This window comes from Stegostoma tigrinum, chromosome 40 (assembly GCF_030684315.1).
Source record: "Stegostoma tigrinum isolate sSteTig4 chromosome 40, sSteTig4.hap1, whole genome shotgun sequence".
NCBI lineage: Eukaryota > Metazoa > Chordata > Chondrichthyes > Orectolobiformes > Stegostomatidae > Stegostoma > Stegostoma tigrinum.
Genome location: NC_081393.1, coordinates 16302294 through 16329337, shown reverse-complemented (window position 1 = coordinate 16329337; position 27044 = coordinate 16302294). Strand labels below are relative to the sequence as shown.

Genomic DNA, 27044 nt, shown 5'->3' with positions numbered 1-27044 from the left:
AATTACAGGGTGTTGTGACTGCTGCATCTGTTTGAAGTTGAGTTTTGACTTGCGTCTAGCCCACTGTTGATTCAGACAGTAACAAGGGGAAATGAGCAGAAGGAGTGGGTGGATTTAGAATAATTCTCACCCACAGGCATCGCAAAAGGAGAAGTGCCTGGAGCGTCCTCCATTCGGAAACGCTTTGTTTCAAGGAGAAACTCAGTTTCTAGTCCCTCCTCACGTCCGGTGACGGGGAGAAGCACCTTCACACGTCAGAGAGGGAGTGAGCTGCAGGGTTATAAGAAACGGTTATCTCCCTAAGAGACAGAATAAAAGAGACAGGCACTTCGAGGGGGACTGGTCTCCAACTGCGTTAAAGTGCCTTCTTGCGACCTGCTACAATTGTTACTGGTTTCTCTGCAACCACTTTGGACACCATGGGCTGTGCAGTGGTCCTCTTGCTCCTGTCTTGCCTCTATTGTAACCTCAGTGCATTGGTGCTGGACTCAAACAACATCAGGAGCTCCACCGAGGTTGGTCAGGGTCCGACAAAGCAGGTGAGTTTCTCAGCGGTCCAGAGGGAACACAGCGGGATGTCTGGGGCAAGTGCAGGGGAAGCGGAAGGATGGGTGGGACACTCAGCGAACCTTAGCGTCAAAAGAGGTATTTTTTGAAAAAAAAACTGATCTAAAGTTGGTTTAAAGTTGACCAATTCTGCGGTGGCTCAACTCAGCCGACAAAAATTGATATCCCCATCACTTTTCCACCTACCAATGACAAAGGCTGAGTGCCCTGATCTGAAGCAGCCATTCGGAGGATATTTAGGTGGCTGGGCGGTGGGTGGGGTATAACAGGTCCTACTTAATTCCACTGAAAGTTCAGCAAGATGAACCTTCCCATCTCCACTGTCAAGGTGGACAGGACATCAAGTGTGTGAGGAAACCATAGAGGATGTAGACTTTTCAAATTGATGTCTTGAAGTAGAGTTTGAGGTAGACACGTAACAAACGATTGAGAGATGGGCATGAGGTTTTGCTCGGTTTCCGAGTTGGTATCAGGCGTGGAACTCACTCGCTGGAGCTGCAACACTTGTACTGGCCATAAATTTGAATTCTGTGTTAATCTAACAGCACTATTCGAATTGTTGTGAACTCGAAGCATCAGTGAGATATTGACTGTTCGGTGATAATACTAACTGCAATGGGACCCCGAATGCATTGTGTAGCCTCGCCCTCAGTGAAATGACTATTCTGATAGCCCTATGCTCCTGTGCTTTTTGACGAATTCTCATGCTCGTAATAATGGGAAATCCCCACTAATTTCAAGTTCACTTGCAGAAAGAGAGAAAAATATTTGCTCTCTTATCAGCCTGGAAAATTGGGAGAGAAAATGAAAAGAGAATTGTGTCAGAATATACATTGCTTGCTCATCATAATCGTGATGATGGGTCTTCTGCTTGAAGTAGATGGTTGAGATATTCTTAGCATTTGGGATGAGTTCCATTTCAATTTGAAACTCACTGTGCTGTTTCCCCGAACGCTTCTTTGTCAGGCCACTGCACGGAAAGGGAGAAGGGTGGTGGAATGAGGAAAGAAACTTACATTGCGGCCTGAAAACAGCGGCGATGGTGATAAAGATTTCTGCCAAATGGAAATGCAACAGGAACGGGGGAATAAATGAGAGACTCTGACGAAGTCTCTCCAGTTATTTCCTTTCTGTGCAAATACGCCGCTGTCTGATCGAGGTACATGTGTGTGGCTGGATGATTGTTCAAAGTCAGAAGTCACACGACATCAGGTTATAGTCCAACAGGTTTTTTTGAAATTTTCCGAGCGCTGCTCATTCGTCAGGTGACTTCACTTGACTGTAACCTGGTGTCGAGTGACTTCTGGCCTTGTCCGCCCCAGTTCAACACCAGCACCTTCACATTATGCTTGTTCCTAAAGAACTCAGTCCAGTGCCGACTGGAACAGAGATACTGCACAACCTTCGGTAAGTTTGGGAATGGCAGAATTCTATTGGTGCCGACCGTATATGGCTGGACTTTGACAAGTCATGGGTTGAACTTTTAAGTATTCCACTCCATCCTTGGTCATCCTCCACTGTTGCTTAGCAGGCGAGGTACACTGTGGGGGAGATTCCTACAACCCCGTCAAGGAAGTAGATGGGATATTGACCAGCTGATAAAGTTTCTCCTAAAATTACTGAAGCAACTAGCCCCAAATGCCAGTGTAGCAAATTGAGTGAAGCGGATAGATGGTGTGTTGAGCGGCTCAGCTCTCTCCCAATTTTGATGCCAGTAACTCATTCCCAAGCGAACTTGTGGCCATTATGGTCATTGACGCCAGGTAGCACATTGGCTCGAATAGCCATAATTCCAGCACATGCAGAAAGCCGGATAGCCTACAGTGGTTATGTTGGTTCAAAAATAACATTATTAGTCTCAAATCCTTGCTCCTGATTTTTATCCGTCAACTTGAAACTTGCCCAATCGTAACATTATTCATTCAAACAGGCTACAGTTAAACTACCAATCTCTCCGGTAAAACATTCCAGATCCTTTCAACTGACTGAAAACATTTGTAGTCTAGATCCTTTGTCAATAAGTTTCAAATCTATAACCTCTTGTTGTTAGGCCCATTTGTCAGAGGTACAAGAGGGTCTCTGTGCCTTCTCAATCAAAGCTGCAGAAAATTTTGAAAACCTTTATTCAGGCTCCTGGAAGCTCTCTCTTCTTCCAAGGAGAACGGTCAAAACTTGTCCAGCCTCTCCTCGGGAGCATCCTCTGTACTTGTGCCCGAGCGAAAGGCAGACACACAGAGGCGGAGATGAAGAACACCAACAGCAGGGGGCAAAGTGTTCCAAACAGAAAGGAGCAATGTGTCTGTGTGTGCGGGACAGCTGAAACAAAAAATAAAGGGATCAAGAAAGAGAGGCAAGGTGAGGAACAAATGACACAAGTGACGCTACACAGTCCAGAAAAGAGAATTGGTAAGGATAATACAATTTGGACAAATTCCAGTTAGCTGATTTTTTTTCACATTTGTGTAACGTACAGAAACATAGGTATGGAAATGCCACCAGCTCATCCCTTCCTTATTCAATTCTGTTTCTCTCCATAAACGTTACGTGAAGATTCACCCTTAGCCTTTACATCGGTCTTGCACAACATGAATCCCGCTACAGGACATCGCACAGTCCTCATTTCTAGGGGAATAGCAAAAGCATCTTCTGCAGCAAGTGAGCAGCAGCCACAAGCCAATCTCTCCTTTGGGTCCTATCCCTATCGAATAGCTGAAATGGCCATTAAAAATCAAGAACGATCAACAATGTGCAACCCTGAGTCACCTCCAGGTTGACACGGACTTGGTTTCACGGTTTGCGTATCGCGCCGGGCATCGTTGACAGAAGCAATTTGGCACAAAAAGGTCCATGCTGGTGTTTGTTCTCTACATTCTTCACTTCACTCCATTGTCAGAGAGCATCATTTCGCATAGAGCAGACCTCAACGAAATTGTGTTTCAAGTCGACGACTCAGGGGTCAACTAGTATTGCAACGCAGCTGGGGTAAAAAGAAATATACAGGCTAACGGGATTTAAAGAATAATATGCACTCCCCATTTATTTTAATCCCTTCCGGTCAAAACCCTTGTTGTGAGGGGGATCGCGTAGCTAGAAGTAAAAGGTACTTTTTGATCTCGCTGACACGGGACTGATCCCAGCATGAGATTCTCCATGTCAAATGTGCTATTAACAAAACGTACCATGTGTTGTCACTTTTTATCACACGCATTGCAGTTAAACTCCTCGGAGCACAATCCGTGCGAAAGTTGACCAGTCCTTGTAATACCAGAAACATTGACTGAACAGGGTTAAACAGCTGAATGAATTTAGTTGCTGTGGTTAGAACCTGGCACTGGATCCAGTTGTAACAAGGTGTAGAGCTGGATGGACACAGCAGGCCAACCAGCATCAGAGGAGCAGGAAGGCTGACGTTTTGGGTCTAGGCCCTTCGTCAGAATTTTCTGCTGTGTTCATCCAGCTCCACACCTTGCTATCTCGGATTCTTCAGCATCTGCAGTTCCTGATATCACTGGCTCCAGTTGGCTAGGTTGCACAAGGGTAAATAGCACCGCCTAGTGGCTACAGTTAAACTATCAACAAAAACGCCGCCGCACTATTTACAATGTATCGCTGTGGGATCTTTACCAGCAGCTGAGTTGAACTGAGTACGTCCTGAGTTGAACATTACTTACAAAGTCGAGATTCACTGGGTGGACTGTCTTTTAAACAGGCACAGCGTGTACCCATCCAGATGCCTTTAAAATGGTGTAATTGTATCTGCTTGCACCACTTCCTCTAGTAGCTCATTCCATACGCGCACCAACCTCTCCTTAAAGTTGCCCTGCAAGCTATTTTAAATCTTTCCCCTCCCAGCTAAGACCTATGCCCTCTACTTTTAGGCTACCCTCCCCTAGAAAAAGACCTTGGCTATTCACCGTACCCATGCCGCTCATGATTTTAAAAACCTCAAGAAGGTCAACCCTCAGACTCCAACACTCCAGGGAAAGCAGCCCCAGCCTATTCAGCCTCTCCCTATCGCTCAAACCCTCCAATCCCTGCAACATCCCAGTAAATAGTTTCTGAACCTTTTCAAGTTTAACAATATCTTTCCCATAGCAGGGAGACAACAATTGAACACTGTATTCTAAAAGTGGCCTCACCCGTGTCCTGTAGAGCCGCAACATGACTTCCCAGCTCCAACACTAAACGCACTGACCAATGAGGACAAGCATGCTAAATATGTTCTTCACCACCCTGTCTACCTGCAATTCCACCTTCAAAGAACTATTCATCTGTATCCCTAGGTCTCTTGGATTGGCACACTCGCCAGGACCCTACCATAAGTCCTGACTGGTTTGCCTTAACAAAAATGTAACACCTCATATTTACCTCAATTAAACTCCATCTGACATACCTTGGCCCACTGGCCAACTTGTACTCCGAGGTAACCTTCTTCGCTATCCTCTACACCAGGAATTTTGGTATTATCTACAAACTTACTAACCATACCTCCTATGTTCACATACAATCATTTATATAAATGAGAAAAAACTGTTACATCAACAGGAATTTTGGGCTGATTACTCAGTGATTGGTCTTTTCTACTGTTGATAGTCTGATTTTGAAACTGTTGTGACATCCTTTGCAATTCTCATATTTTCCTGTTCTCAGTTATCTATTTTATTTTTGCCAAGAATGATTTCATGATTTTAAAAACCTCAAGAAGGTCAACCCTCAGCCTCCAACAGTCCAGGGAAAGCAGCCCCAGCCTAGAATGAAATACACACTTTTTTCCACTCTTGAGCAGAAAATGTGATGAGCCCAGTATTATCCCCTGCCCATTTCAATAACTTGACTTCATAGCAAAACCATCAACTCTTGAAGCAAACATTTTGACTGCTTGCTAATTTTCTTTCAGTCCAGTGATTTGGCCCTCTCAGAGCCAGAATGGCACAGCATAGGGTAGCAACGAAGCTCCCTCGACATTGTCCCATCAGATATTCACAGTTTAGGTATAGCATGTGGTTAGATACAGAGTAAAGCTCCCTCTATTCTTTTAAACTATAAGTACTTTCCACTCTTTTTAAATTGAAAGAAAAACTTCTTGACATGGTGTCTAACCTTGCACTGTTGTTGTCCTAGAGTGTTTGATGGGGACAGAGTAAAGCTCCCTGTGCCCGCATCAAAATTTCCAGAACTGGAACATATTGATACAGAGTAGGGATTGCTCAATCATCTGGCTTAAAATTAATGACAAACTGCAAAGAGATGTTACCAAGCAGATCATGGCCACAAAAGCTGACGTTTCGGGCCTAGACCCTTCATCAGGGGTCTAGGCCCGAAACATCAGCTTTTGTGCTCCTGAGATGCTGCTTGGCCTGCTGTGTTCATCCAGCTCCACACTTTGTTATCTTGGATTCTCCAGCATCTGCAGTTCCCATTATCACCAAGCAGATCATGTTGGGTTACAACAATGTACAGTGAGGACTCACTGCAGGTAATTACAAATTACAAATTTCAAATACAGAATGGGTGCATGGAAATGTGTGAACACCAACTCTCTCATAATGTTACACTGCTGGATCCCCAACTCCCTTTCTTGTACTGTTAATGTCCCACAAGCATTAATCACTGATCTAGTCTTAATTTTTCACTACAATGATGTTTTTCATTGATTCTTCAGGTGTCTCGGTGCTTGGCAGATCCTGACTGTGGCCCTGGGAGCTTTTGCCTCACTTCCCATCATGACCAACCCATCTGCTCTGCTTGCAGGGGGCTAAGGAGACAGTGCCAACGTGATGAAATGTGCTGCTCTGGGAGCCACTGTTTAAATGGTAAGGACTGAACTGCAGCAACATGAGATTCTACCAAACAGCTTTCTCACAGAGTTGATGTGAAGTAAGCTCACTTCACATTATAGCCTGAAAGGAATCCAAAGCAAAATGACTGCACATATCCCAGGAGTCAGTCAGTCAGTGGTGAAGCTGGATTATTCCAAACGACATGGTGCAAATACAAATCTTACTCTTCGGATCACACTGGGTAACTGAATGGCTACTGTTTCTGATAGACATTACTTTGACACTAGAGGAAACCATAGCCATTTAGCATTTGCACATTTGCATTAACATATCCCAAATCAGAAAGCTCAGTCTATTTTATCCAGTGTCACCTTCTCTTTGGTTGGCTTTATGGCTTTAACAATATTGTGCTCAAGATTTACTTTTGAAATGACACAGCACAGACTGATGGGTAGAAGTCAGTGTCATTGCAGCAAAGTGAATGGAGGTAAATTCACCAGCAGTCAATGAAATGGTTAGGGTATATTCACTGATCCCACATTAATGACACAAATATTGATCAGGTGGCGAATATTGAGGAGGATAGCTGTAAACTGAGAGAAGATGGACCAGTCAGGTGAGCACAGCAATGGCAAATGGAATTCAACCCAAAAACAGTGTCAAAAAATGCACTGAGGGAGGACTAACAAGGCAAATGATACACTGTAAACTGGAGGACTCTGGGAAGTACAGAAGATCAAGAGGATCTTGGTGTACATTAATTCATTAATCGAGGCACACAATACAAGAACAAAGGACGTTATACGAAGACTATATAAAATACTGATTAGGCCACAACTGCACCAGATGACCAGAAGGATGTGATTACACAAGAGAGAGTACAAAGGAGATTTACCTGGATGCTGTATGGGCTACAGTGTGGACTATGAAGAAAGACTGGAGGGGCTGGGGTTGTTTTCCTTGAAGCAGCAAAGGTTGAGAGGGCACTGTTATAAGAAGGTGTTTAAAATTGAAACGTTTAAATAGAACACAAGGCGAAGTGAAAAATGAAGAGAATTTTTTTTCCACTCAGAGGGTGGGGTCTCTGGAACTCACTGTCTGATAGGGTGGTTGAGACAGAAACTCTCAAAAGATTTAATCAGTATTTAGATATTTGATTGTATTCCCATCACCTCCAACAACTGGAAAATGAGAATAGCGTAGTCAGATCCTTGCTGACTATTGCAGACATGATGGGCCAAATGGCCTCCTTCTGCACTGGAAACATCTATGAGTCTACTCCAATTCCTGCTCAGCATAGGAGTGGTACATGACATAACTATTTCCATCTAATGGAGTTCCTTTCCCTTGCTCTATGGACAATGGAATAACCCTGGCTTTTAACAGAATTCTTTAGGAGCAAATAAAACATAGTGACTCAAACAACAGTGGGTAGCAGGCAAAAGGAGAATGGAATGAAAAGGTACGTAGAGATGCAAAATCTACTCCTTACACAGGTGAAGGAGAGACAGACCAGAAACATCCCTGAAAAATTGTACAATGATATCACAACAATAAATGAAGCTCTTTGGTTTAACACTCACTCAGCACTGCTTCTGGCTTTTTAAAAATCAGGCTTAAAACCTGGTTAAACGGCCATGTTTGCCACTGCAACCAAAATACAAACTAGTGGTTAACAAAATATCATTGTCCGCAGTAATAATGCACTCCAGCCCCTGCAGTGCTCACCAGTCTCTAAAAGGCCTCTATGGTGCCAGTGGACACCGCTCATTCTCTGTGGATCCGAATGCGGATGTAAATGCAAAAAAAAGGGGCGGGCAGTTAGTTAGAATGACTCCTCCACAGCCTGCTGTTTGATCCTGTTAAAGGCCACGTTGGTCAAGCCCAGGGACAAACCTACAAGACACCCTCTGACCTGCCCTGCCAAACCATCTGCATGGGGTGCCCACAGATCAGGAGCATTCAGCTGAAATGCAACCAAAAATTTCGCAGCAGCCCCTCCAAAAAACTAAGGAGTGGCTGCAAATACAAACATTCACTGTAAACATGGAAAAGCATTTTCCCCAGCGTCCAGAACGTATTTAACCCACTGTTCCTTGACATTGAAGCACATCCTCTGGAAAACCTGCCTTTCAGACTGCCAATGTGTAAATGGCCATTGTTAAGCATCTTGCAGAGTCATGGATTAATAACAGATTTTCACTGTGCCCTAAAGCAATGGTTATTCAATGCCAGCAATGAAGTGCAAAGAAGGACGCTTGTCTAATCTTCTGCTTCAAATCTTAGTTTATTACGAATAAGAAACTATTATGCAAGAAAATAAGTGACTGTGACAATGTTGGCCATGACTGGTTGAAGGATAACTTCCTTCAGAAGCAGAGGAGAGCAATTAATTACAGGATAGGAAGATAAATGGTGAACAAACTTATTCCAAAGCAGACAAGTAAGGAAATCTTGATTGAGAGAAGTATCTTTGAAGTAAGTAGCTATTTACATGAATTGACTGTTTTCAAAGGATTCAAGAATTGATACCTCATGAGGTCTTTGCTGTGATGTGTACCTTTGAAGTAGGCAAACTAAGAATGATTTTCAAGAGTTCTTCATCGAGCTCAAAGAGGTAGAAGCTGAAATCAAAGTCAATCTAAGTGTGCAGTTAGGTCCATGACAACTGCTGAATACAGTATGTTATGTACAGTCCAATAAGTGTCTCAAGCTTACTCTGTGAGTCCAGCTTTCAAACTTTGCAGTATTCCCTCAGTATTGTCCCCAGACATTGCAGAGTTCTCTTTGTATTGCTGAGCTGATACTTAATACTGTCCCCACTTGTATTAGTGTTATATTGCCTTAGTACAGCCTTTCTGTTAGTGAAGGAACACTGTACTATTAACCCACCTCCAGTCACACAGAACTGTCCTTCCAATGATGCTGGAGCTACACCGGCTCAGCAAAGGGGAAGATGTATGTGTTTCTACTGTGATAACAAGATGTAGAGCTGAATGAACACAGCAGGCCAAGCAGGATCATAGGAGCAGGAAAGCTAAAGTCTGAAGAAGGGTCTAGGCCCGAAACGTCAGCTTTCCTGCTCCTATGATCCTGCTTGGCCTGCTGTGTTCATCCAGCTCCACGCTTTGTTATCTCTGTGTTTCTATTGTGTTTCTTTGTCTAGTTGTGGGATTTATGTCCCCAGTTTGGTTGATTTAACAAAAAAGCAATTTGCAAATCCAGCTCCCATTCTTAGAAATTTCACTGTGTGTTTTCTTTTTAAAACATTGCTCATGGGAAACTCCAAAATTTATTCTGTTTCCTAAATTGCCCATGAGTAGGCGGTGATGAGCTGTTTTCTTGAACCACTGTGGTCTTTGCAATGTGCTACACCCACAATGCTGTTGGGAACTGAGTTCGAGATTTTGGAATAAACAATAATGAAGGAAAAGAGATGTTGTTCCAAACAGTGAGTGAACAAACGAGAGAGCAGGACAGCGTGTGCATGAGACTGTGGGTGAGAGTGACTGAGTGAGCGAGCACATGTGTGTCTCTGTAAACCACCATGTATTGGTGGTGGAGACAGTGAACGTTTAAGGTGGGTGCCAATCAAGTGAGCTACTGTGCTCTGGATGGTGTCAAGCTTCTTCAGCGTATTTGGAGATGCATTCATTCAAACAATAATGGAGTAATCAATCATATTCCTAACATGTGTCTTGTAGGTGGTAGACAGGCTTTGGGAAGTCAGTAGCTGAGTTACACATATAATTCCCAGCATTTGACCTGCTATTGCAGCCATAGCACACATCTGGCTGGAACAATTAAGTGGTCGATGTTAATCCTCAGAACACTCTTCTCTAAGCTATTCATCGCCAACCAAGACACATCTTTCAGAGTCAGAAATAGGTTTTTGTCAAGAAGAATGCATAAGTGGAATTTTTTTAAAAAAATCGAGTGCGTAGCAGTCAGTCTTTTCTCAACATAGTGCTGGCAAGACTGAACATTCCAGGAGTCATGCAACCAGAGATAAATATACATTCTGGGAAGGTGCCAACTTTGATCCCAAATAAACTCGCTCATCTCAGCCAGGGTGGAACGATAATATTACTGTTGGCTCTGGTTCTTCAGACAAAGAAATGGAGCAATCAACCTTGTGAGATTTGAACAAAGCATTTGCCGTTCTCCTATTGTACTGTGTTCCCAAGGAGTCAAAGCTTTCAATGGGGACAGAATTAATTCGTTAAAACAGCATCGATATGTTACTAAAACTTGATGGATGGCAACATCTACATCTGCAGGATACAGCTGTACTGTGCTGTAGGGAGTGACACAGTCTGTAATAATTTAAAACTTTAAAATAGAACAGACAGTAAGGAGCGAACTTGTCTTTTAAAACATGAATCTTAGCTTGCTAAATTCCGATTAACTGTCTTCTTTCACTATTCCATTCATAGGAACAATTACTTACAAGGACATACTTTGTGACCATTATGCCTATATTTTTTCCAGGAGATATAAGTGAAAGATGGCAATAGCTTCAAACACTAGACACAACAGAAAAATGAAATTCTGGATGTTTCAGCCATGGCACAGAAAGTTAGGTTTTGCAAATATATCATACAATGTATTAATTGTGTATAATTTTGAAATCTCTAAGCAAACTGAGGGATGAGTATGATATGAGGGGCTGAATTTTACTTTTTTTTGGACTCATGTGAGTTGAGTCACGGTTTTGGGGGGACTCTCACTATAAGGCCCAGCAGGACATTCCACTATATCTCACCAAGAGTTCTTCATTAATTTAGTACCTTGGCCCCACAGGATCCTTCTCATCCACTTTTAGTCCTATCTTACCATAATCGGTTCTCCGAACAACTTGCCATTTGCTGGTTATCCACTAAAAGATCAGCAGACTTGCACCCACGCCATCGTCAAAAACCTGTTGTGTACCTAGACAACCACAATGAATACAGAGTCGTCCTGCACGGTTGTTTAACAAGCTACAATCCCCCTTAATTGACAACTCACCTCTCCCCATTTATTCACCACACTGCCTCGAAAATCATAAAAAATGAAGCTCCTGACAGTGATATAGGCGCTGCCGCATTTCTCATCTGGCTTTGTCACAAATCTCACCCACAAAGCTCAGATGCTGCTAAAATTCTGCCCAAGATATTTAAAAATAATAAATTTGACATCATATGCATTATAAAGTCTTGGGTTCACCCTAACATTTACCCAAACTTTTCACAATGTGTTTACACTTTCTTCTGGTGCAGACTACCCATGGGAGACAAGGGTGATGTTGGGTTGTAACTTGGGTGGGGGGGGGGGGCGCGAGAGAGAGGGATGGGAGTGGGAGTGGTATGGACAGAGGCTGAGAGAGAGAGAAAATATTATGACAACATGCTGGTTTACCTTAGATAACAAAGTGTGGAGCTGGATAAACACAGCAGGCCAAGCAGCATCTCAGGAGCACAAAAGCTGACGTTTCAGGTCTAGACCCTTCATCAGAGAGCCTAGGCCCGAAACGTCAGCTTTTGTGCTCCTGAGATGCTGCTTGGCCTGCTGTGTTCATCCAGCTCCACACTTTGTTATCTTGGATTCTCCAGCATCTGCAGTTCCCATTATCTCTGCTGGTTTACCTTCAAGTTTTGCTGGTCCTACTGCCTCTGGTGGTTTTTCATTCAGCATGGCTCATCTCTTTGGTAACACTGTCTTCCTTGGAATATGGTAACTGTCAAATTTAAATCCAGACTCTCGGAGGAAAGAAACTCTGAAGAATTTAAGAAGTTTAAACATTTGGGAAGCAGTGATTTAAAAGGAGGGAAAAAAAAGTGTATCGGATGAGTTAGGATGCTCAAGAGGATTAAAAAGAAAACTAATGAAAAGAATGATCATAGCGACTAGCTGCTACATTAGAGGGCACGTTATGAAGGTGGCCTTCTGACTGGGAAAGTGTGTTGGAAAAAAAAGGGAAATGAAAGCTGCTATGTGGAAAGTATTCCTCAGTATGTTTAACCATCAAGGATCTGGCTACAAACTTGCAATAACTGCCTGCAAGAATTGCAGGCAATGTGGTTCCTCATCCAACAGGAAATTAGCTGTCTCCTCTTATGAAGTTGAGTTCTGTATGAAGTTAAGAATCTTTAACTCAACTCATGTTTCATCAGAAATCTGCTCAGAAGTACACCTTTGAAAAGTATCTTTAATCTTAACTGCTTCCCCTCACCCTCGACTAGCCTGAGGCACTGCTTTTATACAGCTGTATCCTGCGTAAATCTACACCTACCACTGTTAAGTGTCACACAATAAAGTTTGTTTTAAAAGCCTTTCCATCTTATGAACGCAATTCATGGTGAAGTACTGAAATTGTTTGGGAAGATTGATCCCTAGGGAAGGTGTGGGGTTGAGGTGGGGGTGGGGTGTTGTTGGCAATTTCTGACAGACAACTCTTTTGTTCTCTCTCTTTTAGATGTATGCACACGAACAGAAGGGCAGATTGCAGAAAAGCCATCTGAGGCTACACAACCTGAGAAAACAAAAGGTGGCAAAAAGGCAAAGAAACCCAAGACTCAAAAAATAAAGGAGACTCGACGGAAAAATCAAAAAGAAAAGCTCGACAAACCACAAATAAGGAAAGGTAAGTGGTGTGACCAGCGAAGGCTGCCCAGTTTTGATTTCAGCCATTTCTGTATTGTCTGGGTTTTACTGTACTTCACACTAGAAACCCAGTGGCCGAATAATCATACTAAACTGCAGCTACTTAAAATAAGTAAATGAACTTAATCAATGACCACAGCAGGGAATTCTTTCACTCTGCACAAACTAACAAGGCTTATCTCCAATGAAGTATGCATGATTTAATAGAAACATTCACTGTTTGGAGTCAAGTCGTGAGGAAAATATTGGATTTAAAAAGTGATGTTGGTTCTGTACCAAAAAAATGTTGACTGTGCCCCTTTAACCCACAGTTCTATGTTCAGAGTCTAACTGCATCACTAACTGGAGTTTGGAAACAAAAGGATGCAGTTTAGCCTCTTCAACCTTTTCCACGAGAAAATGGTTCATGGTTGCTCTGAGATCCAATTTCATTCCAGGATGGCTAGTGATTTCTGAACATTGCAATCTCCTACATCCACATTTGCAGGTCAAATTGGTTAGGCTGGTTTCTTTCCCACTTAACATTTCATCATGACAGTGATGATTGGTTTCAGTCCTTTAGAATTTGCAGAGACAAAAAACTTCCCAAAAAGCTGAGCTTAGATCAATGAACAGAAGAAGGGTGGGCTGATTTCCATACAACCTATGTTCAGCAACATTTAACCACCAACCAACAGAAATGCTTCTCCACGAGTGCACAAAAATAATACTCACAGCTTGCTTTACTTCTTTACTACATTAAGGTTTCAGATAGTTTTTTTTTAATCAAGTGATTTAAGCAAAAATATATCATTCGGTAGGATTCGTCATCATCTTATGTTCAGGCTTGGCAATGACAGAATTACATGATTGGTCGACAAACTGCGATTACTGTCACTTTTCCATCAATATTCTCATGAACAAATGTGACATCAAATTAAAACCTTTTAAAGCTTCTAAAATTTGTAACTGAACATCAGGCAATACATCAGTGCAGAAATTTCTCTTTCTAAAGAAATCACCACCAGCAGTGCAGCACACTCTTGCTGTGTCATTAAAGCATGGGCTGAAATTATGTGCTCAAGTTTTTAAAGAGTGGAGCTTGAACCCACAACTTTCTGACACAGAGGCAAAGATAATACCACTAAAATAAGACTTACACCTGAATTATACCACAGCTTTACATTAAGTGATCTCCCTCTGGTTGTCTGAAATTATAATACTTAATGGCAATGGGCTTCTAATTACTTACAATCTGGCTTGTATCAGAGCCCAAGCAATTCATTTTTATAGCTGTGGAAAACAAATCCTCTTCAGCTCTTTCATTGCTAAAGATGTAATTTGGTTTCAATCTTTTCGCAATTATAAGTGCCAAGAAACATAATTTTTTTTGGGTTTTACACATCCCAGTTTAATAGCTCACAGGGCTGGCAGATTTAAGTACAATGCTTGGAGTCTCAGTTATCATTGCTACCCACAGTGAACAACACTGTCAAGTATCTGTGGATCTCACCACAGAAGATTTTTAAAGAGCAGGACAAAACATTTATCATGAATAATAGAGTATGAAGCTCAAAGGGTATGGAGAAGGATCAGGGTAGATATTTCAAGCAAGAAATGGCTGGTTTGAAGAACTGAATTGTAAATTCTTCAAATCAAGGAATGGAAAAGTAGGCATTTTGGAACTGTGGCTGGGTCTGAGGAGGCAGAGGACTCTTTAGATGTAGCAAAATTATAAAAATACTTTGAGTTGATTTTATAATTTTACCAGACTAAATTAAGCCGAGGAAATTTCTTCCTTCCTAATACAAGGAGGAAGGAACAGTACGGATCTGGAGGTAATGCAGGTTGTCTCGGGAATGGCTCGCCCAGTACTGGAGAACTACACAGGCTAGTGTGCCTAGTGATATCCTGTTTTTTATGCTCTTGCAAATGGAGCAGGGATGATTCTCTGGTAAGGGAGCAGAAATAAATAACAATTCACTACGTGTTCCTCTTCCATTCCTCAACAAAGATCTGTCAGCAAGAAAATTCCTCTTGTGCGGCAGGGAGATTAATGACGTTTAAGCGACCAAATGAGGAGGTAGGAAAAACAAAATGGCTCAGATGGGAATATCAGGAGTGAACTGGACTGGCTTAACTGTGATGCAGCTGAATAGCCTGTCAACATAAACTTCCTAGGGTCACAGATGAAGAAAGACTATTTGGATGAAAATTTGTGGATACTGGGACAATGGGACTGTCCACTCACAACAGTTAGCACCTTTTAAGAGAGGAATTTGGGAAACTTAAAATAAAAACCAAATTTGAAAATTAGAGATAACAGTGTGAAGCTGGATGAACACAGCAGGCCAAGTAGCATCAGAGGAGCAGGAAGGCTGATGTTTCGGGTCGAGACCCTTCTTCAGAAAAACTGATCCAAAACATCAGCCTTCCTGCTCCTCTGATGCTGCTTGGCCTGCTATGTTCATCCAGTTTCACACCATGTTATCTCAGATTCTCCAGCATCGGCAGTTCCTACTATCTTTGAAAATTAGAAATTAGGTTAACAATTGCATGACAAAAATTAAATGGCATAGCTACTGCATCTCAAATAGATTTAACATAAAGCAAAGGATTGCTTACTGCAAAACGCTAGAGAAACCAGCCTGAAGCCACAAGGTTATAAATACATCTTGTGAATTAATGCCACAAGTTTGTAATTTCTTAAACATGTGGAAAGTTTGCTTTTGGAGTATAGTGAATTCTCTTGACGTCTTCCCACGTGCTAAATTGTAGGGTTTAAAATCAGGCACTTTATTAATGTAACCATCACTGCACTTGGGAGTCATTACCCTCTGCAAGATAATCAGATGGAACATGCATGAACAATCCTCAAACTGTGTGCCAGGTTCCCTACATACATTTATGAAGAGCCAACCTGGTGCATTTATTTTCCAATTCCATCTGATCACAATACTAAAATCTGTTCGTGACAAAGGGCAGTGCAAAATGGAAGATGTCTTCTCAGTTACTTATGTCACCATTTCACTTCTTTGCCTCCTCACCAGATTTGGAAAGAAATAACTAATTGGGAAATTATGAAACATCTCACAACAGACAGCATAAGCTTTTGCTTGGTTCTCAATTGTACTCCCAAAGCCTTTGCCCAAATGTAAAATATTTTTACAGATTAGTTTCATCAGATATATTTCTCAGAAGTACAAAGGTTCTGCACAATAATTTGCAATAAGCAATTGTACAATCTGACCCTTTTTGCTTCATGCTTGTGTTTAAATAGCCAAGCTTTTTATTTTGAAGCTTCTGAACCATGAGGATTCAGTAAACATTGTGAGGCTTTGATACTGTGAAATAGCAGCTGATCTATGTAATGAAAAGTACGTCAGTTTGTTTGCAACTTTTTTCCAATAGGTTTTCCAAAGATCTCAAAATATGTTCAATAAGCAAGGCAAGCCTGGGATGACAAAGCTAACTGACAGCAATGTCCGAGGTCATTGAGCAGGAACAGCATCAATGGTTGTCTCAAAGCTTTGCAGCCAGTAGTCTCAGACATAGAATTTAAGTGCAGGTGCTTGAACCAGATTGTCAGTCAGCAAACCGTCTGGACAAATCTGATTAGCAACTATTTGGGAGTAAGTCGTGTTAAATAATAACTTAGTGATCTTTCCAAATTAAAAAACAAAATAGGCAGTAATGTTGGTACATTACCGTGAATACACAAAGTTGATTTAGGTACTGTCCATTTACATCTCCTCTGTTAAGTAAATTGTATGCTCCTTTTTGACCCAAGACTCAATCTGATCCATTTAACATCAAATATGTAATCCACCTCCTGGTAAAGATAATAATGATGTGGTGGCACAAGATACTAATCACCAGTTTATAGTGAAAAATCTCAAGAATACTCAGATAAATCCCTCAGTCTTATGATCGGTTGTCCAGATATTGATTGGTAAAAGTAAGTTACAGGTATGGAATCAATATCAAACCTGAATGAAACTTGGCTACATATTTAATCAAAAATGGGAATGTTCCCATTGTCTGTTTCTGATCATTCTTTTGCCTAAAAACAAAGCTTTCCTATCCTAACATAAAACGTATGTTTTAAATGTTTACTTAAAGAGACATGATCTATGGGATGACATGCCAAATGTGGGAAGATAGGAATGGTTGGGACACTTAGTGGACTGGCTTGGACATGATGATCTGACCTGCCTCTATTTTTGTCAGAAACAGAACATAGAACATTACAGCACAGTACAGGCCCTTTGGCCCTCGATGTTGTGCCGACCTGTCATACCAATCTGAAGCCCATCTAACCTACGCTATTCCATGTACGTCCATATGCTTATCCAATGACGACTTAAATGTGCCTAAAGTTGGCGAATCTACTACCGTTGCAGGCAAAGCGTTCCATTCCCTTACTACTCTCTTAGCAAAGAAACTACCTCTGACATCTGTCCTATATCTTTCACCCCTCAATTTAAAGCTATGCCCCCTCGTGCTTGCCATCAGCATCCCAGGAAAAAGGCTCTCCCTATCCACCCTATCTAACCTTCCGATTATTTTATATGTTTCAATTAAGTCACCTCTCTCAACCTTCTTCTCTCTAATGAAAACAGCCTCAAGTCCCTCAGCCTTTCCTCGTAAGATCTTCCCTCCAGACCAGACAACATCCTAGTAAATCTCCTCTGCACCCTTTCCAAAGCTTCCACATCCTTCTTATAATGCGGTGACCAGAACTGTACACGATACTCCAAGTGCGGCCGCACCAGAGTTTTGTACAGCTGCAGCATAACCTCTTGGTTCCGGAACTCGATCCCTCTATTAATAAAAGCTAAAACACTGTTTGCCTACTTAACAGCCCTGTCAACCTGGGTGGCAACTTTCAAGAATCTGTGTACATGGACACCGAGATCTCTCTGCTCATCTACACTACCAAGAATCTTACCATTAGCCCAGTACTTTGCCTTCCAGTTACACCTACCAAAGTGCATCACCTCACACTTGTCTGCATTAAACTCCATTTGCCACCTCTCAGCCCAGCTCTGCAGCTTATCTATGTCTCTGCAACCTACAGCATCCTTCATCACTATCCACAACTCCACCGACCTTACACTTCCTACAGACTAAGGGGGTGGCCATGGGCACCCGCATGGGCCCCAGCTATGCCTGCCTCTTTGTAGGTTACGTGGAACAGTCCCTCTTCTGCACCTACACAGGCCCCAAACCCCACCTCTTCCTCCGGTACATTGATGACTGTATCGGTGCCGCCTCTTGCTCCCCAGAGGAGCTCGAACAGTTCATCCACTTCACCAACACCTTCCACCCCAACCTTCAGTTCACCTGGGCCATCTCCAGCACATCCCTCACCTTCCTGGATCTCTCAGTCTCCATCTCAGGCAACCAGCTTGTAACTGATGTCCATTTCAAGCCCACCGACTCCCACAGCTACCTAGAATACACCTCCTCCCACCCATCCTCCTGCAAAAATTCCATCCCCTATTCCCAATTCCTCCACCTCCGCCGCATCTGCTCCCACGATGAGGCATTCCACTCCTGCACATCCCAGATGTCCAAGTTCTTCAAGGACCGCAACTTCCCCCCACAGAGATCGGGAACGCCCTTGACCGCGTCTCCCGTATTTCCCGCAACACATCCCTCACACCCCGCCCCCGCCACAACCGCCCTAAGAGGATCCCCCTCGTTCTTACACACCACCCTACCAACCTCCAGATACAACGCATCATCCTCCGACACTTTCGCCATTTACAATCCGACCCCACCACCCAAGACATTTTTCCATCCCCACCACTGTCTGCTTTCTGGAGAGACCACTCTCTCCGTGACTCCCTTGTTCGCTCCACACTGCCCTCCAACCCCACCACACCCGGCACCTTCCCCTGCAACCGCAGGAAATGCTACACTTGCCCCCACACCTCCTCCCTCACCCCTATCCCAGGCCCCAAGATGACATTCCACATTAAGCAGTGGTTCACCTGCACATCTGCCAATGTGGTATACTGCATCCACTGTACCCGGTGTGGCTTCCTCTACATTGGGGAAACCAAGCGGAGGCTTGGAGACCGCTTTGCAGAACACCTCCGCTCAGTTCGCAACAAACAACTGCACCTCCCAGTCGCAAACCATTTCCACTCCCCCTCCCATTCTCTAGATGACATGTCCATCATGGGCCTCCTGCAGTGCCACAATGATGCCACCCGAAGGTTGCAGGAACAGCAACTCATATTCCGCCTGGGAACCCTGCAGCCTAATGGTATCAATGTGGACTTCACCAGTTTCAAAATCTCCCCTTCCCCTACTGCATCTCTAAACCAGCCCAGTTCGTCCCCTCCCCCCACTGCACCACACAACCAGCCCAGCTCTTCCCCCCCACCCACTGCATCCCAAAACCAGTCCAACCTGTCTCTGCCTCCCTGACCGGTTCTTCCTCCCACCCATCCCTTCCTCCCACCCCAAGCCGCACCCCCATTTACCTACTAACCTCATCCCACCTCCTTGACCTGTCCGTCTTCCCTGGACTGACCTATCCCCTCCCTACCTCCCCACCTATACTCTCTCCACCTATCTTCTTTACTCTCCATCTTCGGTCCGCCTCCCCCTCTCTCCCTATTTATTCCAGTTCCGTCTTCCCATCCCCCTCTCTGATGAAGGGTCTAGGCCCGATACGTCAGCTTTTGTGCTCCTGAGATGCTGCTTGGCCTGCTGTGTTCATCCAGCCTCACATTTTATCATCCACCAACCTTAGTGTTGTCTGCAAATTTACTAACCCATCCTTCTACGCCCTCGTCCAGGTCATTTATAAAAATGACAAACAGCAGTGGACCCAACACCGACCCTTGCGGTACAACACTAGTAACTGGTCTTCAGGATGAACATTTCCCATAAACTACCACCCTCTGTCTTCTTTCAGCAAGCCAATTTCTGATCAAAACTGCTATATCTCCCACAATTCCATTCCTCCGCATTTTGTACAATAGCCTACTGTGGGGAACCTTATTGAACACCTTGTTGAAATCCAAATACACCACATCAACCGGTTTACTCTCATCTACCTGTTTGGTCACCTTCTCAAAGAACTCAATAAGGTTCGCGAGGCACAATCTTCCCTTCACAAAACCGTGCTGACTATCCCTAATCAATTTATTCTTTTCTAGATGATTATAAATCCTGTCCCTTATAACCTTTTCCAGAACTTTACCAACAACTGAGGTAAGGCTCACTGGTCTATAATTACCAGGGTTGTCTCTACTCCCCTTCTTGAACAGAGGAACCACATTTGCTATCCTCCAGTCGTCTGGCACTATTCCTGTAAATGTTCTATGATTCCTATGAAACTAATTATTTCAATAATATTAAAACCAATTTCACTACCCCGAGACTATTAAATATCATATTTTGAAATACTGTCAATAAAGTGATGAAACGCATCAAACAACACAGGATAGTAATCTGAAATTAGGATAGTCTCTACTGCATATTCCCTGCTTAATACAAATATTGTGTACTCTCAATTTGTTTTTCTACAACACCTTTAACAATACTAATATGTGCCAAGGGTCTTAACAGAAAATTATCAGAAAAATTGAGTCAGAGTGGGAGTTAACAGGACAGATGAAAGAAGCAGGTGCAAGGGAGAATCTGACATGAAGACAATAGTGCTCAGCCAAACTGCTGGGTAGAAGAATCTAGAAAAATCCTCTCTGATCCCCATGAGCATTCAAACTAGTCCTGACCATCTTGATCTTGGTTAACATTACGAACAGCAGTTCAAGTTTAAATAAAACGTTGAAATGAACACGTAGTCTTCAATAGCACACACTTCCAAAGACTAAACTTCATCGCAAACCTCAGCCAGTGAATCTACCTATTTAAGAAAAGATGGTGTTCGTATGAAAACTACTAACTACCTTTTGAAATGGTCTATCAGGTCTTGGAGACGATCTTAGAAACTCCAGGATAATGTTATAATTTCTGCTTTAGAACACCGTACAACCACATGCAAGAGCTGACATTTTTGTGTTGCTCCAACTGCACCATGTTCCAGCAAATGTTTTATGGCTACTAACTTTGTTCATCCATACCATCACTTGTGTCCTTATTAAATATTCATGCAACTGCTGAAATCAAATTAACCTAATGCTAGTGGAGGTCCACCCTCATTGCTCCTTCTCTGAATCTACCAATAAAAGTCTATGCTGAATGACTGCCAACTAGCACTAAGATCACAGTAAAGTTTAAACATATTTTTGCTCTTTAAGCTGTGCAAAATATAAATATCAACACAGATATGATTAAACTGTTCTTACTTCTCCATTTTGCAATGCATACTTAATTGTGGAGCCTTGCTTTTTACTTTATGATCAGTATTTAAACTATTTTCCTTGCTGTAGAATGTTGCAAGCACATTTGAGACACCAGCTCTTTCACAGTTTTGGGATGACCTAATCACACAATAAGAATTCTTCTGTGATGCTGTGAATGAGTTTGTGAAGATTTCTTCTCCTGGGTACTTGCTAGCATGTTCATGAAGCAGTTATTTCCAATCTCACTAGAATAAACAGAAAGAGAGGCTGAAAATATTACTCAGAGGTGTAAATATGGGGTGAACATTTGGAATGAATTTCATATGACAATGACAACAATTGAAAACAGTTTAAATTAATGAAGGCTTGCTTACGACATTCATTTAAAGAAACAAAATAAGTCAGTCTCACTTCCAAGTGGGTGCTTTGTATCACATTCTTGAAGCATATACATGCTTAAGTTTGGCAAAGATTTATATTTGAAGCAGAACTTACAACCTATTTTTGTTAAGAAAGAACAACATCAAAGCGGATCTTTTCTTTAATATCAGAAATTTACTGTAGAAAAATAAAGGTGAAATTAATTGAGAATTAATTTGGAATTTTAAGATAACAGGAATTCTGAACTATTGGATTATCATTTGAGAGGGGTTGAAGATGTCTTGTGTATTATTCTAAACAGAGTTTCAAACCAAATGTCATAATGAGGCGACAACTTTGGTGGCTCAAAGAATATTCAGAGAAAAAAATGCAGTGAGCAAACAGATGAAGATTTCTTCCAATCAGAAGAGCATAATGGATATTAGAATAAATAAGTCTTACTCTCTGTGTTTCAGGGTTAGAAGGAGAGACATGCTTGCGAACCTCAGACTGCTCTGCTGGACTGTGCTGTGCTCGTCACTTCTGGTCAAAGATTTGTCGACCTGTACTGAAAGAGGGGCAAGTCTGCTCAAAGCGTGGTCGCAAAGAAGGCCCACAAGGACCGGAGATCTTCCAACGATGCGACTGTGGCCCAGGTTTAGCTTGTCGCAATCAAAACCAAGGCACATCTCAATCTAACTCCCGGCTACGAGTCTGCCAACGTGTCTAGAAAGACACAGAGAGAGAGAGAGAGACCCCAGCTCGCACAAATTAACAGCATCAGCTATTGCACCAGTAAAGTAAAATTGAATCATCAAAGCAGAAAATGTGGAAACCTGAGCATCAAAATGGGTGCAAAAAAGTGTTAAACAAGTTTTGTGAGGTGAAGCACTTGAAGTGTAGGGTGGTGAGTGTGATGGAAGAAATGTTAGTTGGATGTGTTCAATTGTATTATTAGATGCAAACATTTGATGGCCAAAAGTGATCCCCCATTTTCAAAGACAAGTAACAGAGAACAAATATGGCAGAGCAAACCGATGCAGTGTTTCAGTCAAGTCTATTAAAGCTGAATATTACGATTATTTGAATTAAGAAAAATGTCCGACTGTACAGTCCAACGTTATGATCTTCCAAACTTGACTTGTCCCTTCTATCATGACATAAGGCTAAACTGTGAATGGGCAGCAAACGTGGGAAGGGCAGAAGCAGAGAATGGCTTTTAATAACTTTGACACACTAAGTGTTTGAACAGCAATGAATGTTGAAAATATTCAAGTATGTCAGTACCTGAACTGGAAAAAGCTGAGTCCATGTTTCAGGTGCAATTATATCAGAACTGGTGAAGGTCTACAACACCCTTCATTTTCAGATCTTGACTAGCCTATATTTCATATCTGCACCATCATCTGCCCTTAATTTTCTGCCTCCTATAAGGATGTTTTTCTTCAATCTGACAGCTTAGTGATTCCTTTGCATGGAGAAAACAAATGGTTAATGCTGTGCATACCCAGATATCATCAATTAAGAGAGAGTAAGCTGTTATTTTTGTCAGCTTACCCTGCAGATAAGAAAATAAATTTATTTTAGGATTTTTTGGAAAACATTTTACAATTGGGAAAGCAGTGAAATTGTACATTGCGCAGAGGTCTGAAAGTTACTCTGACCTTTTTTTTGGTTCATTCTCTGTTGAAGCACTCCACTATCATTCTCTTTGTTTACCATTCACTTCACGTTAGTTTTGTTATGATATCAAGGTTACACGTTTGAAGGAAATACTTAAAGATCGAATTGTTTAAGTTTGTATGATTAACTTGTTGAAACTCCATTAACAATCCTTCACTGACATCACAACAAAAATAATTAGGATCAACCCAGCAAAAAAGCTTCTCTTCTTCACACTCTAGTCTGTTGTCCATATTCCAAACTTTAAATCTTGTAACCTTGTACTGCTTCATTCTGCACCCCGAGCTAATGAAATGTCCTCCTCCTAAGCCTCTTTGAGGTTGTAGCGCTTAAGAGGTTTTCAAGTCAGGAAAAGTCTTTCTGCTTCATGCTCCTCGAGTTGTACCGTACATATTCCCCACTGGGCAGCCAGCTTGAGAGGTTCTGCCAGCTAGCTTTTTGTCTCTCCATGTCTTGTATTTGGAAATCCATTCCCTCCACACTGCCAATATCTTCATGTGGCAAACACATTTCTGCACCCATTTGCTCCATCATATCATGTACATTTTTTTTTAGAGTAATCTACTTTTCATGCAAAGTTCAGTGTTAGATGTGTCTTTCAATATAGCCACACCCTGAGCAGCAATAACGAAAGCTCCACAGACAAAATACCTTGGTATGATTGTTTGATGAGATAGATGCAAAGATCAGAGTCTGTATTGTTAACAGCCTATATGCTGTCTAAAATTGAAAAATCAGTAGGTTGCTTCCTTAGTTGGATTGACTCACCACTATCAAATATAATCCAATATTCTATTAATTGTAAAACAATGCAATTAACATGTCATGTATGTTTGAAAATGCTTACAACATATATTGTATAGTCGGCACACAGAAAGGATCTGAAATACAACAGGACATGTGTATTGTTCAGAAAAGCCATTTTGCACCATCAGGCCAAGTTGACATTTTATCTTCCACCCAAGCAAACAGAACTAGATGGGAGTCCTGGACTCTGGGGAAAATCAGCAGCCACTAAGCGATGCTAGGTTCTGCACAGAGACTGGAGACAGTAAAAATTCCAACAAATGCCTACAAAATAACTTTTCCCATCTTAAATACCAAAGCCATGACATGTTAGGCAGGACCTCGCCATCATCATTCACCAAGTCTTTTCCAAAGTTTTAACCTTGCCAAAGTCAAAACTCTGCATCTCAGGTGAGCACCAATATAATTCGACCAAAATTCCAAGGCAGTCTTGGAGCAATTTCCTGCAGTGAAGGGCAGTCTTTGTATTATATTAAACAATCATTTCTGAAACATTTCAGAATGTTTGGATGTACAATCTTCCGTATATCTTAGAAATGAGATAAACTCTGTAAAAGCTTCTCATGATACGAGCAAATTGCAGGATGTTGAATCAGTTTGGCAAATTCTGCAGAAATATTCACAAATAACTACTTAAACCAGAACAACTATTAGCTAACCAACAGTTTAGTAGTTTACTTGAGTTCTCCACCCATACTCTAAAGCTGCCAACTATTCATGTCAGTCTTCATGAAATTTGAGAACTATCTCCTGCCACAGAGCTCATAGAGACTTTTACTGTTTACCATCACTATGGTCAGTTTATGGTAGATAGAAACATTCACAGTTTGTATAGAGACTTGGCAATCCTGACTTTAGCTGGTTTCAAGATCAAGCTGTCCTTCAGCTTCAAATCCCAGTGACATAGCTGATGATATTCCAAACCCAAAAAAAAATTTACTGTCGTTGAAAGTGCTCTCATTTTATTCAAAGTGCTTGTTCTTATTTATTTATTGCTAATCATATTATAAATCTAAGATCAGCTGTGTTAGGATCATTTTTCATTCTGATAACAGAACAGTAACTTACCTATTTATTCTTTCTTTACTTACTCCGACACTGATAACTTAATTATCAATTCTGTGTGCTGACTGCATTGCAACAGCAAAATGCATACAAAAAAATCAAAACTTAGTGTATATTCTGAAATTAAGTCTGCAATTCTGCTCGAAAAATATCAGACAGCAATTTTTTCTTCAAATCTGAACTACTTAATCTTTTGCTCATTGCAGTGAATGTTTGCTGTATTTTAAGGAACAGATTAAGTAATTTATCTTAGAGACAGCACAGTGCACTAAAACAGATGCCACACTTGTCAAGTGAATTGCACAGCATTTGTACCAACAGTTTAGAAGCTGTGTCCCAGGACCTGTTGCAGAGAACTTGTAGCATTCACAACTTGTGCAAATTTATTGCTAGAGAAAACCTAATGGGAGTGTAGTGTTACCCTCTGTTCATGAGCATGCCATAAATGTAAAAGCTGTGAATTACATACACAGCCACTGAAGTTAATGTTTATGAAGCTTTTACCAAATTTATATTGAACATTACATGAGGTTGCCAAAATGTAGGCCACTCAGATTTGTACAGTTTTTTGTTTGCTTTCCAAGCCGTTCGCGAATACTATACTTTGGAACGAGAGGGTATCATGTTTGGAAAGTATCACTACAATTAGATTAGCGTTCAAGAAGGTCCAATAGTGAAAGTTGCTGTGGCTTGTGTTCTTTAAGATCATATATGAGCAGCCCATTGGTTTCACTACTTTTACAAACAGTATTGAATAATCATGTGCATTTTTTTGTATTTAATATTCTATTTTTTATTCATTATTAAATGCGACAATGAATCTACAAAATGGTTTATTGATATTACTGCACAGTACTTTATCGAAAGATGGTCTTCTCTACAAATACATTCAAACTTCATGCATAATATACCAATCACATTTGTGGGGACACAAAGTTATTTAGCAAGCAAATCGAGAAATTCTTATGAATGTTTTAACTAGCTCTACATTTATCAGGACTCACTGTATTCTTATTCCTACAGAACTTCAGAGTATTTTTCATGTAAAGAGGTTCTCAGGGTAATCCTCAGTGACACTCACTCACTTCGCTCTTGTGGCTCTCGGTATTGCCAGTCAATGTAATCAAAGATGTCCTTTTCACTTTCAACAGGCAGCGGTTCTCCTGGCATTCCTGCAGTTAACAAACAATAGGCTGTTAAGGATACAGACACAATTCTACAGATAAAATCAATTTAGAATGAAGGTGAAGATCCATTTTTAATATTCAGGTGGAGATAGTATAAGTTTATTAAGCAAGAGAATCAAGGGTTGGGGGAAAAGGCAGGAAATTAGAGATGAGGATTATCAGGTCAGCCATGATATCACTGAATGGCACAGCAGACTCACTGGGTTAAATGGCCAACTTCTGCTCTGAGGTTTTATGGTCTTAAAAAGCCAGAGTGTGAACTCAAAAGAGAAACTACTTTGGTGACACAGACTTCACCCTCAATTCCAGCAAGTCTTTAGTGTTACTAAGACTAATTAGGTCATAATACTTTTTCCTCTTAAGGGTACTGTTAGCCACTGGATACACCACCAAGGGTGCGGGGATAGTGGATCCATTTATCTAAAACGGATGAGAGAACTGTAAGAAAACAGTTCACATATACAAGGATGCCTTCAATCTGTCAATTTACCACTTGCAAGCAGAGATTGTTCTGATTCAAAAAAAAACTTCTTGCAGAAGACTGATAGTAAGTCAAAGAACAGGAATGATTACAGAAGTTAAATTTTTCTGAAGAGCTTCAGCTACATATTTGCAACGTCACACTGCTGATGTGCAGAAGTCCA

The 27044-nt window shown here is 41.6% G+C and overlaps 2 protein-coding genes across 3 annotated transcripts in view; one reads left to right on the top strand and one right to left on the bottom strand.

Annotated features, from left to right (window-relative positions):
* The first annotated feature begins 283 nt into the window (after window positions 1-283).
* On the top strand, window positions 284-25970 carry LOC125448119 (dickkopf-related protein 4-like). The gene is made up of 4 exons (XM_048523171.2): window positions 284-539; window positions 6230-6380; window positions 12805-12972; window positions 22135-25970. Exons 1-4 carry the CDS (start codon window positions 420-422, stop codon window positions 22386-22388), a joined length of 693 nt encoding a protein of 230 aa, XP_048379128.1. The 5' UTR covers window positions 284-419; the 3' UTR covers window positions 22389-25970.
* A 59-nt stretch (window positions 25971-26029) lies between these two features.
* polb (polymerase (DNA directed), beta) overlaps window positions 26030-27044 on the bottom strand; it is a 115092-nt gene continuing 114077 nt past the window's right edge. For both annotated transcript variants that reach the window (XM_048523111.2, XM_048523112.2), the window contains one exon: window positions 26030-26385. In XM_048523111.2, the coding sequence (XP_048379068.1) occupies window positions 26291-26385 (95 nt within the window). In that variant the 3' untranslated portion in view covers window positions 26030-26290. The remainder of the gene's footprint in view (window positions 26386-27044) is intronic.

What these genes read in the sequence shown, in the direction of transcription:
- LOC125448119 (XM_048523171.2), top strand. Translation starts at nt 420, where the DNA reads ATGGGCTGTGCAGTGGTCCTCTTGCTCCTGTCTTGCCTCTATTGTAAC. An exon ending in TGGGAGCCACTGTTTAAATG is followed by an intron (nt 6,381 to 12,804) that starts GTAAGGACTGAA and finishes TCTCTCTTTTAG; the next exon opens with ATGTATGCACACGAACAGAA. An exon ending in CAAACCACAAATAAGGAAAG is followed by an intron (nt 12,973 to 22,134) that starts GTAAGTGGTGTG and finishes TCTGTGTTTCAG; the next exon opens with GGTTAGAAGGAGAGACATGC.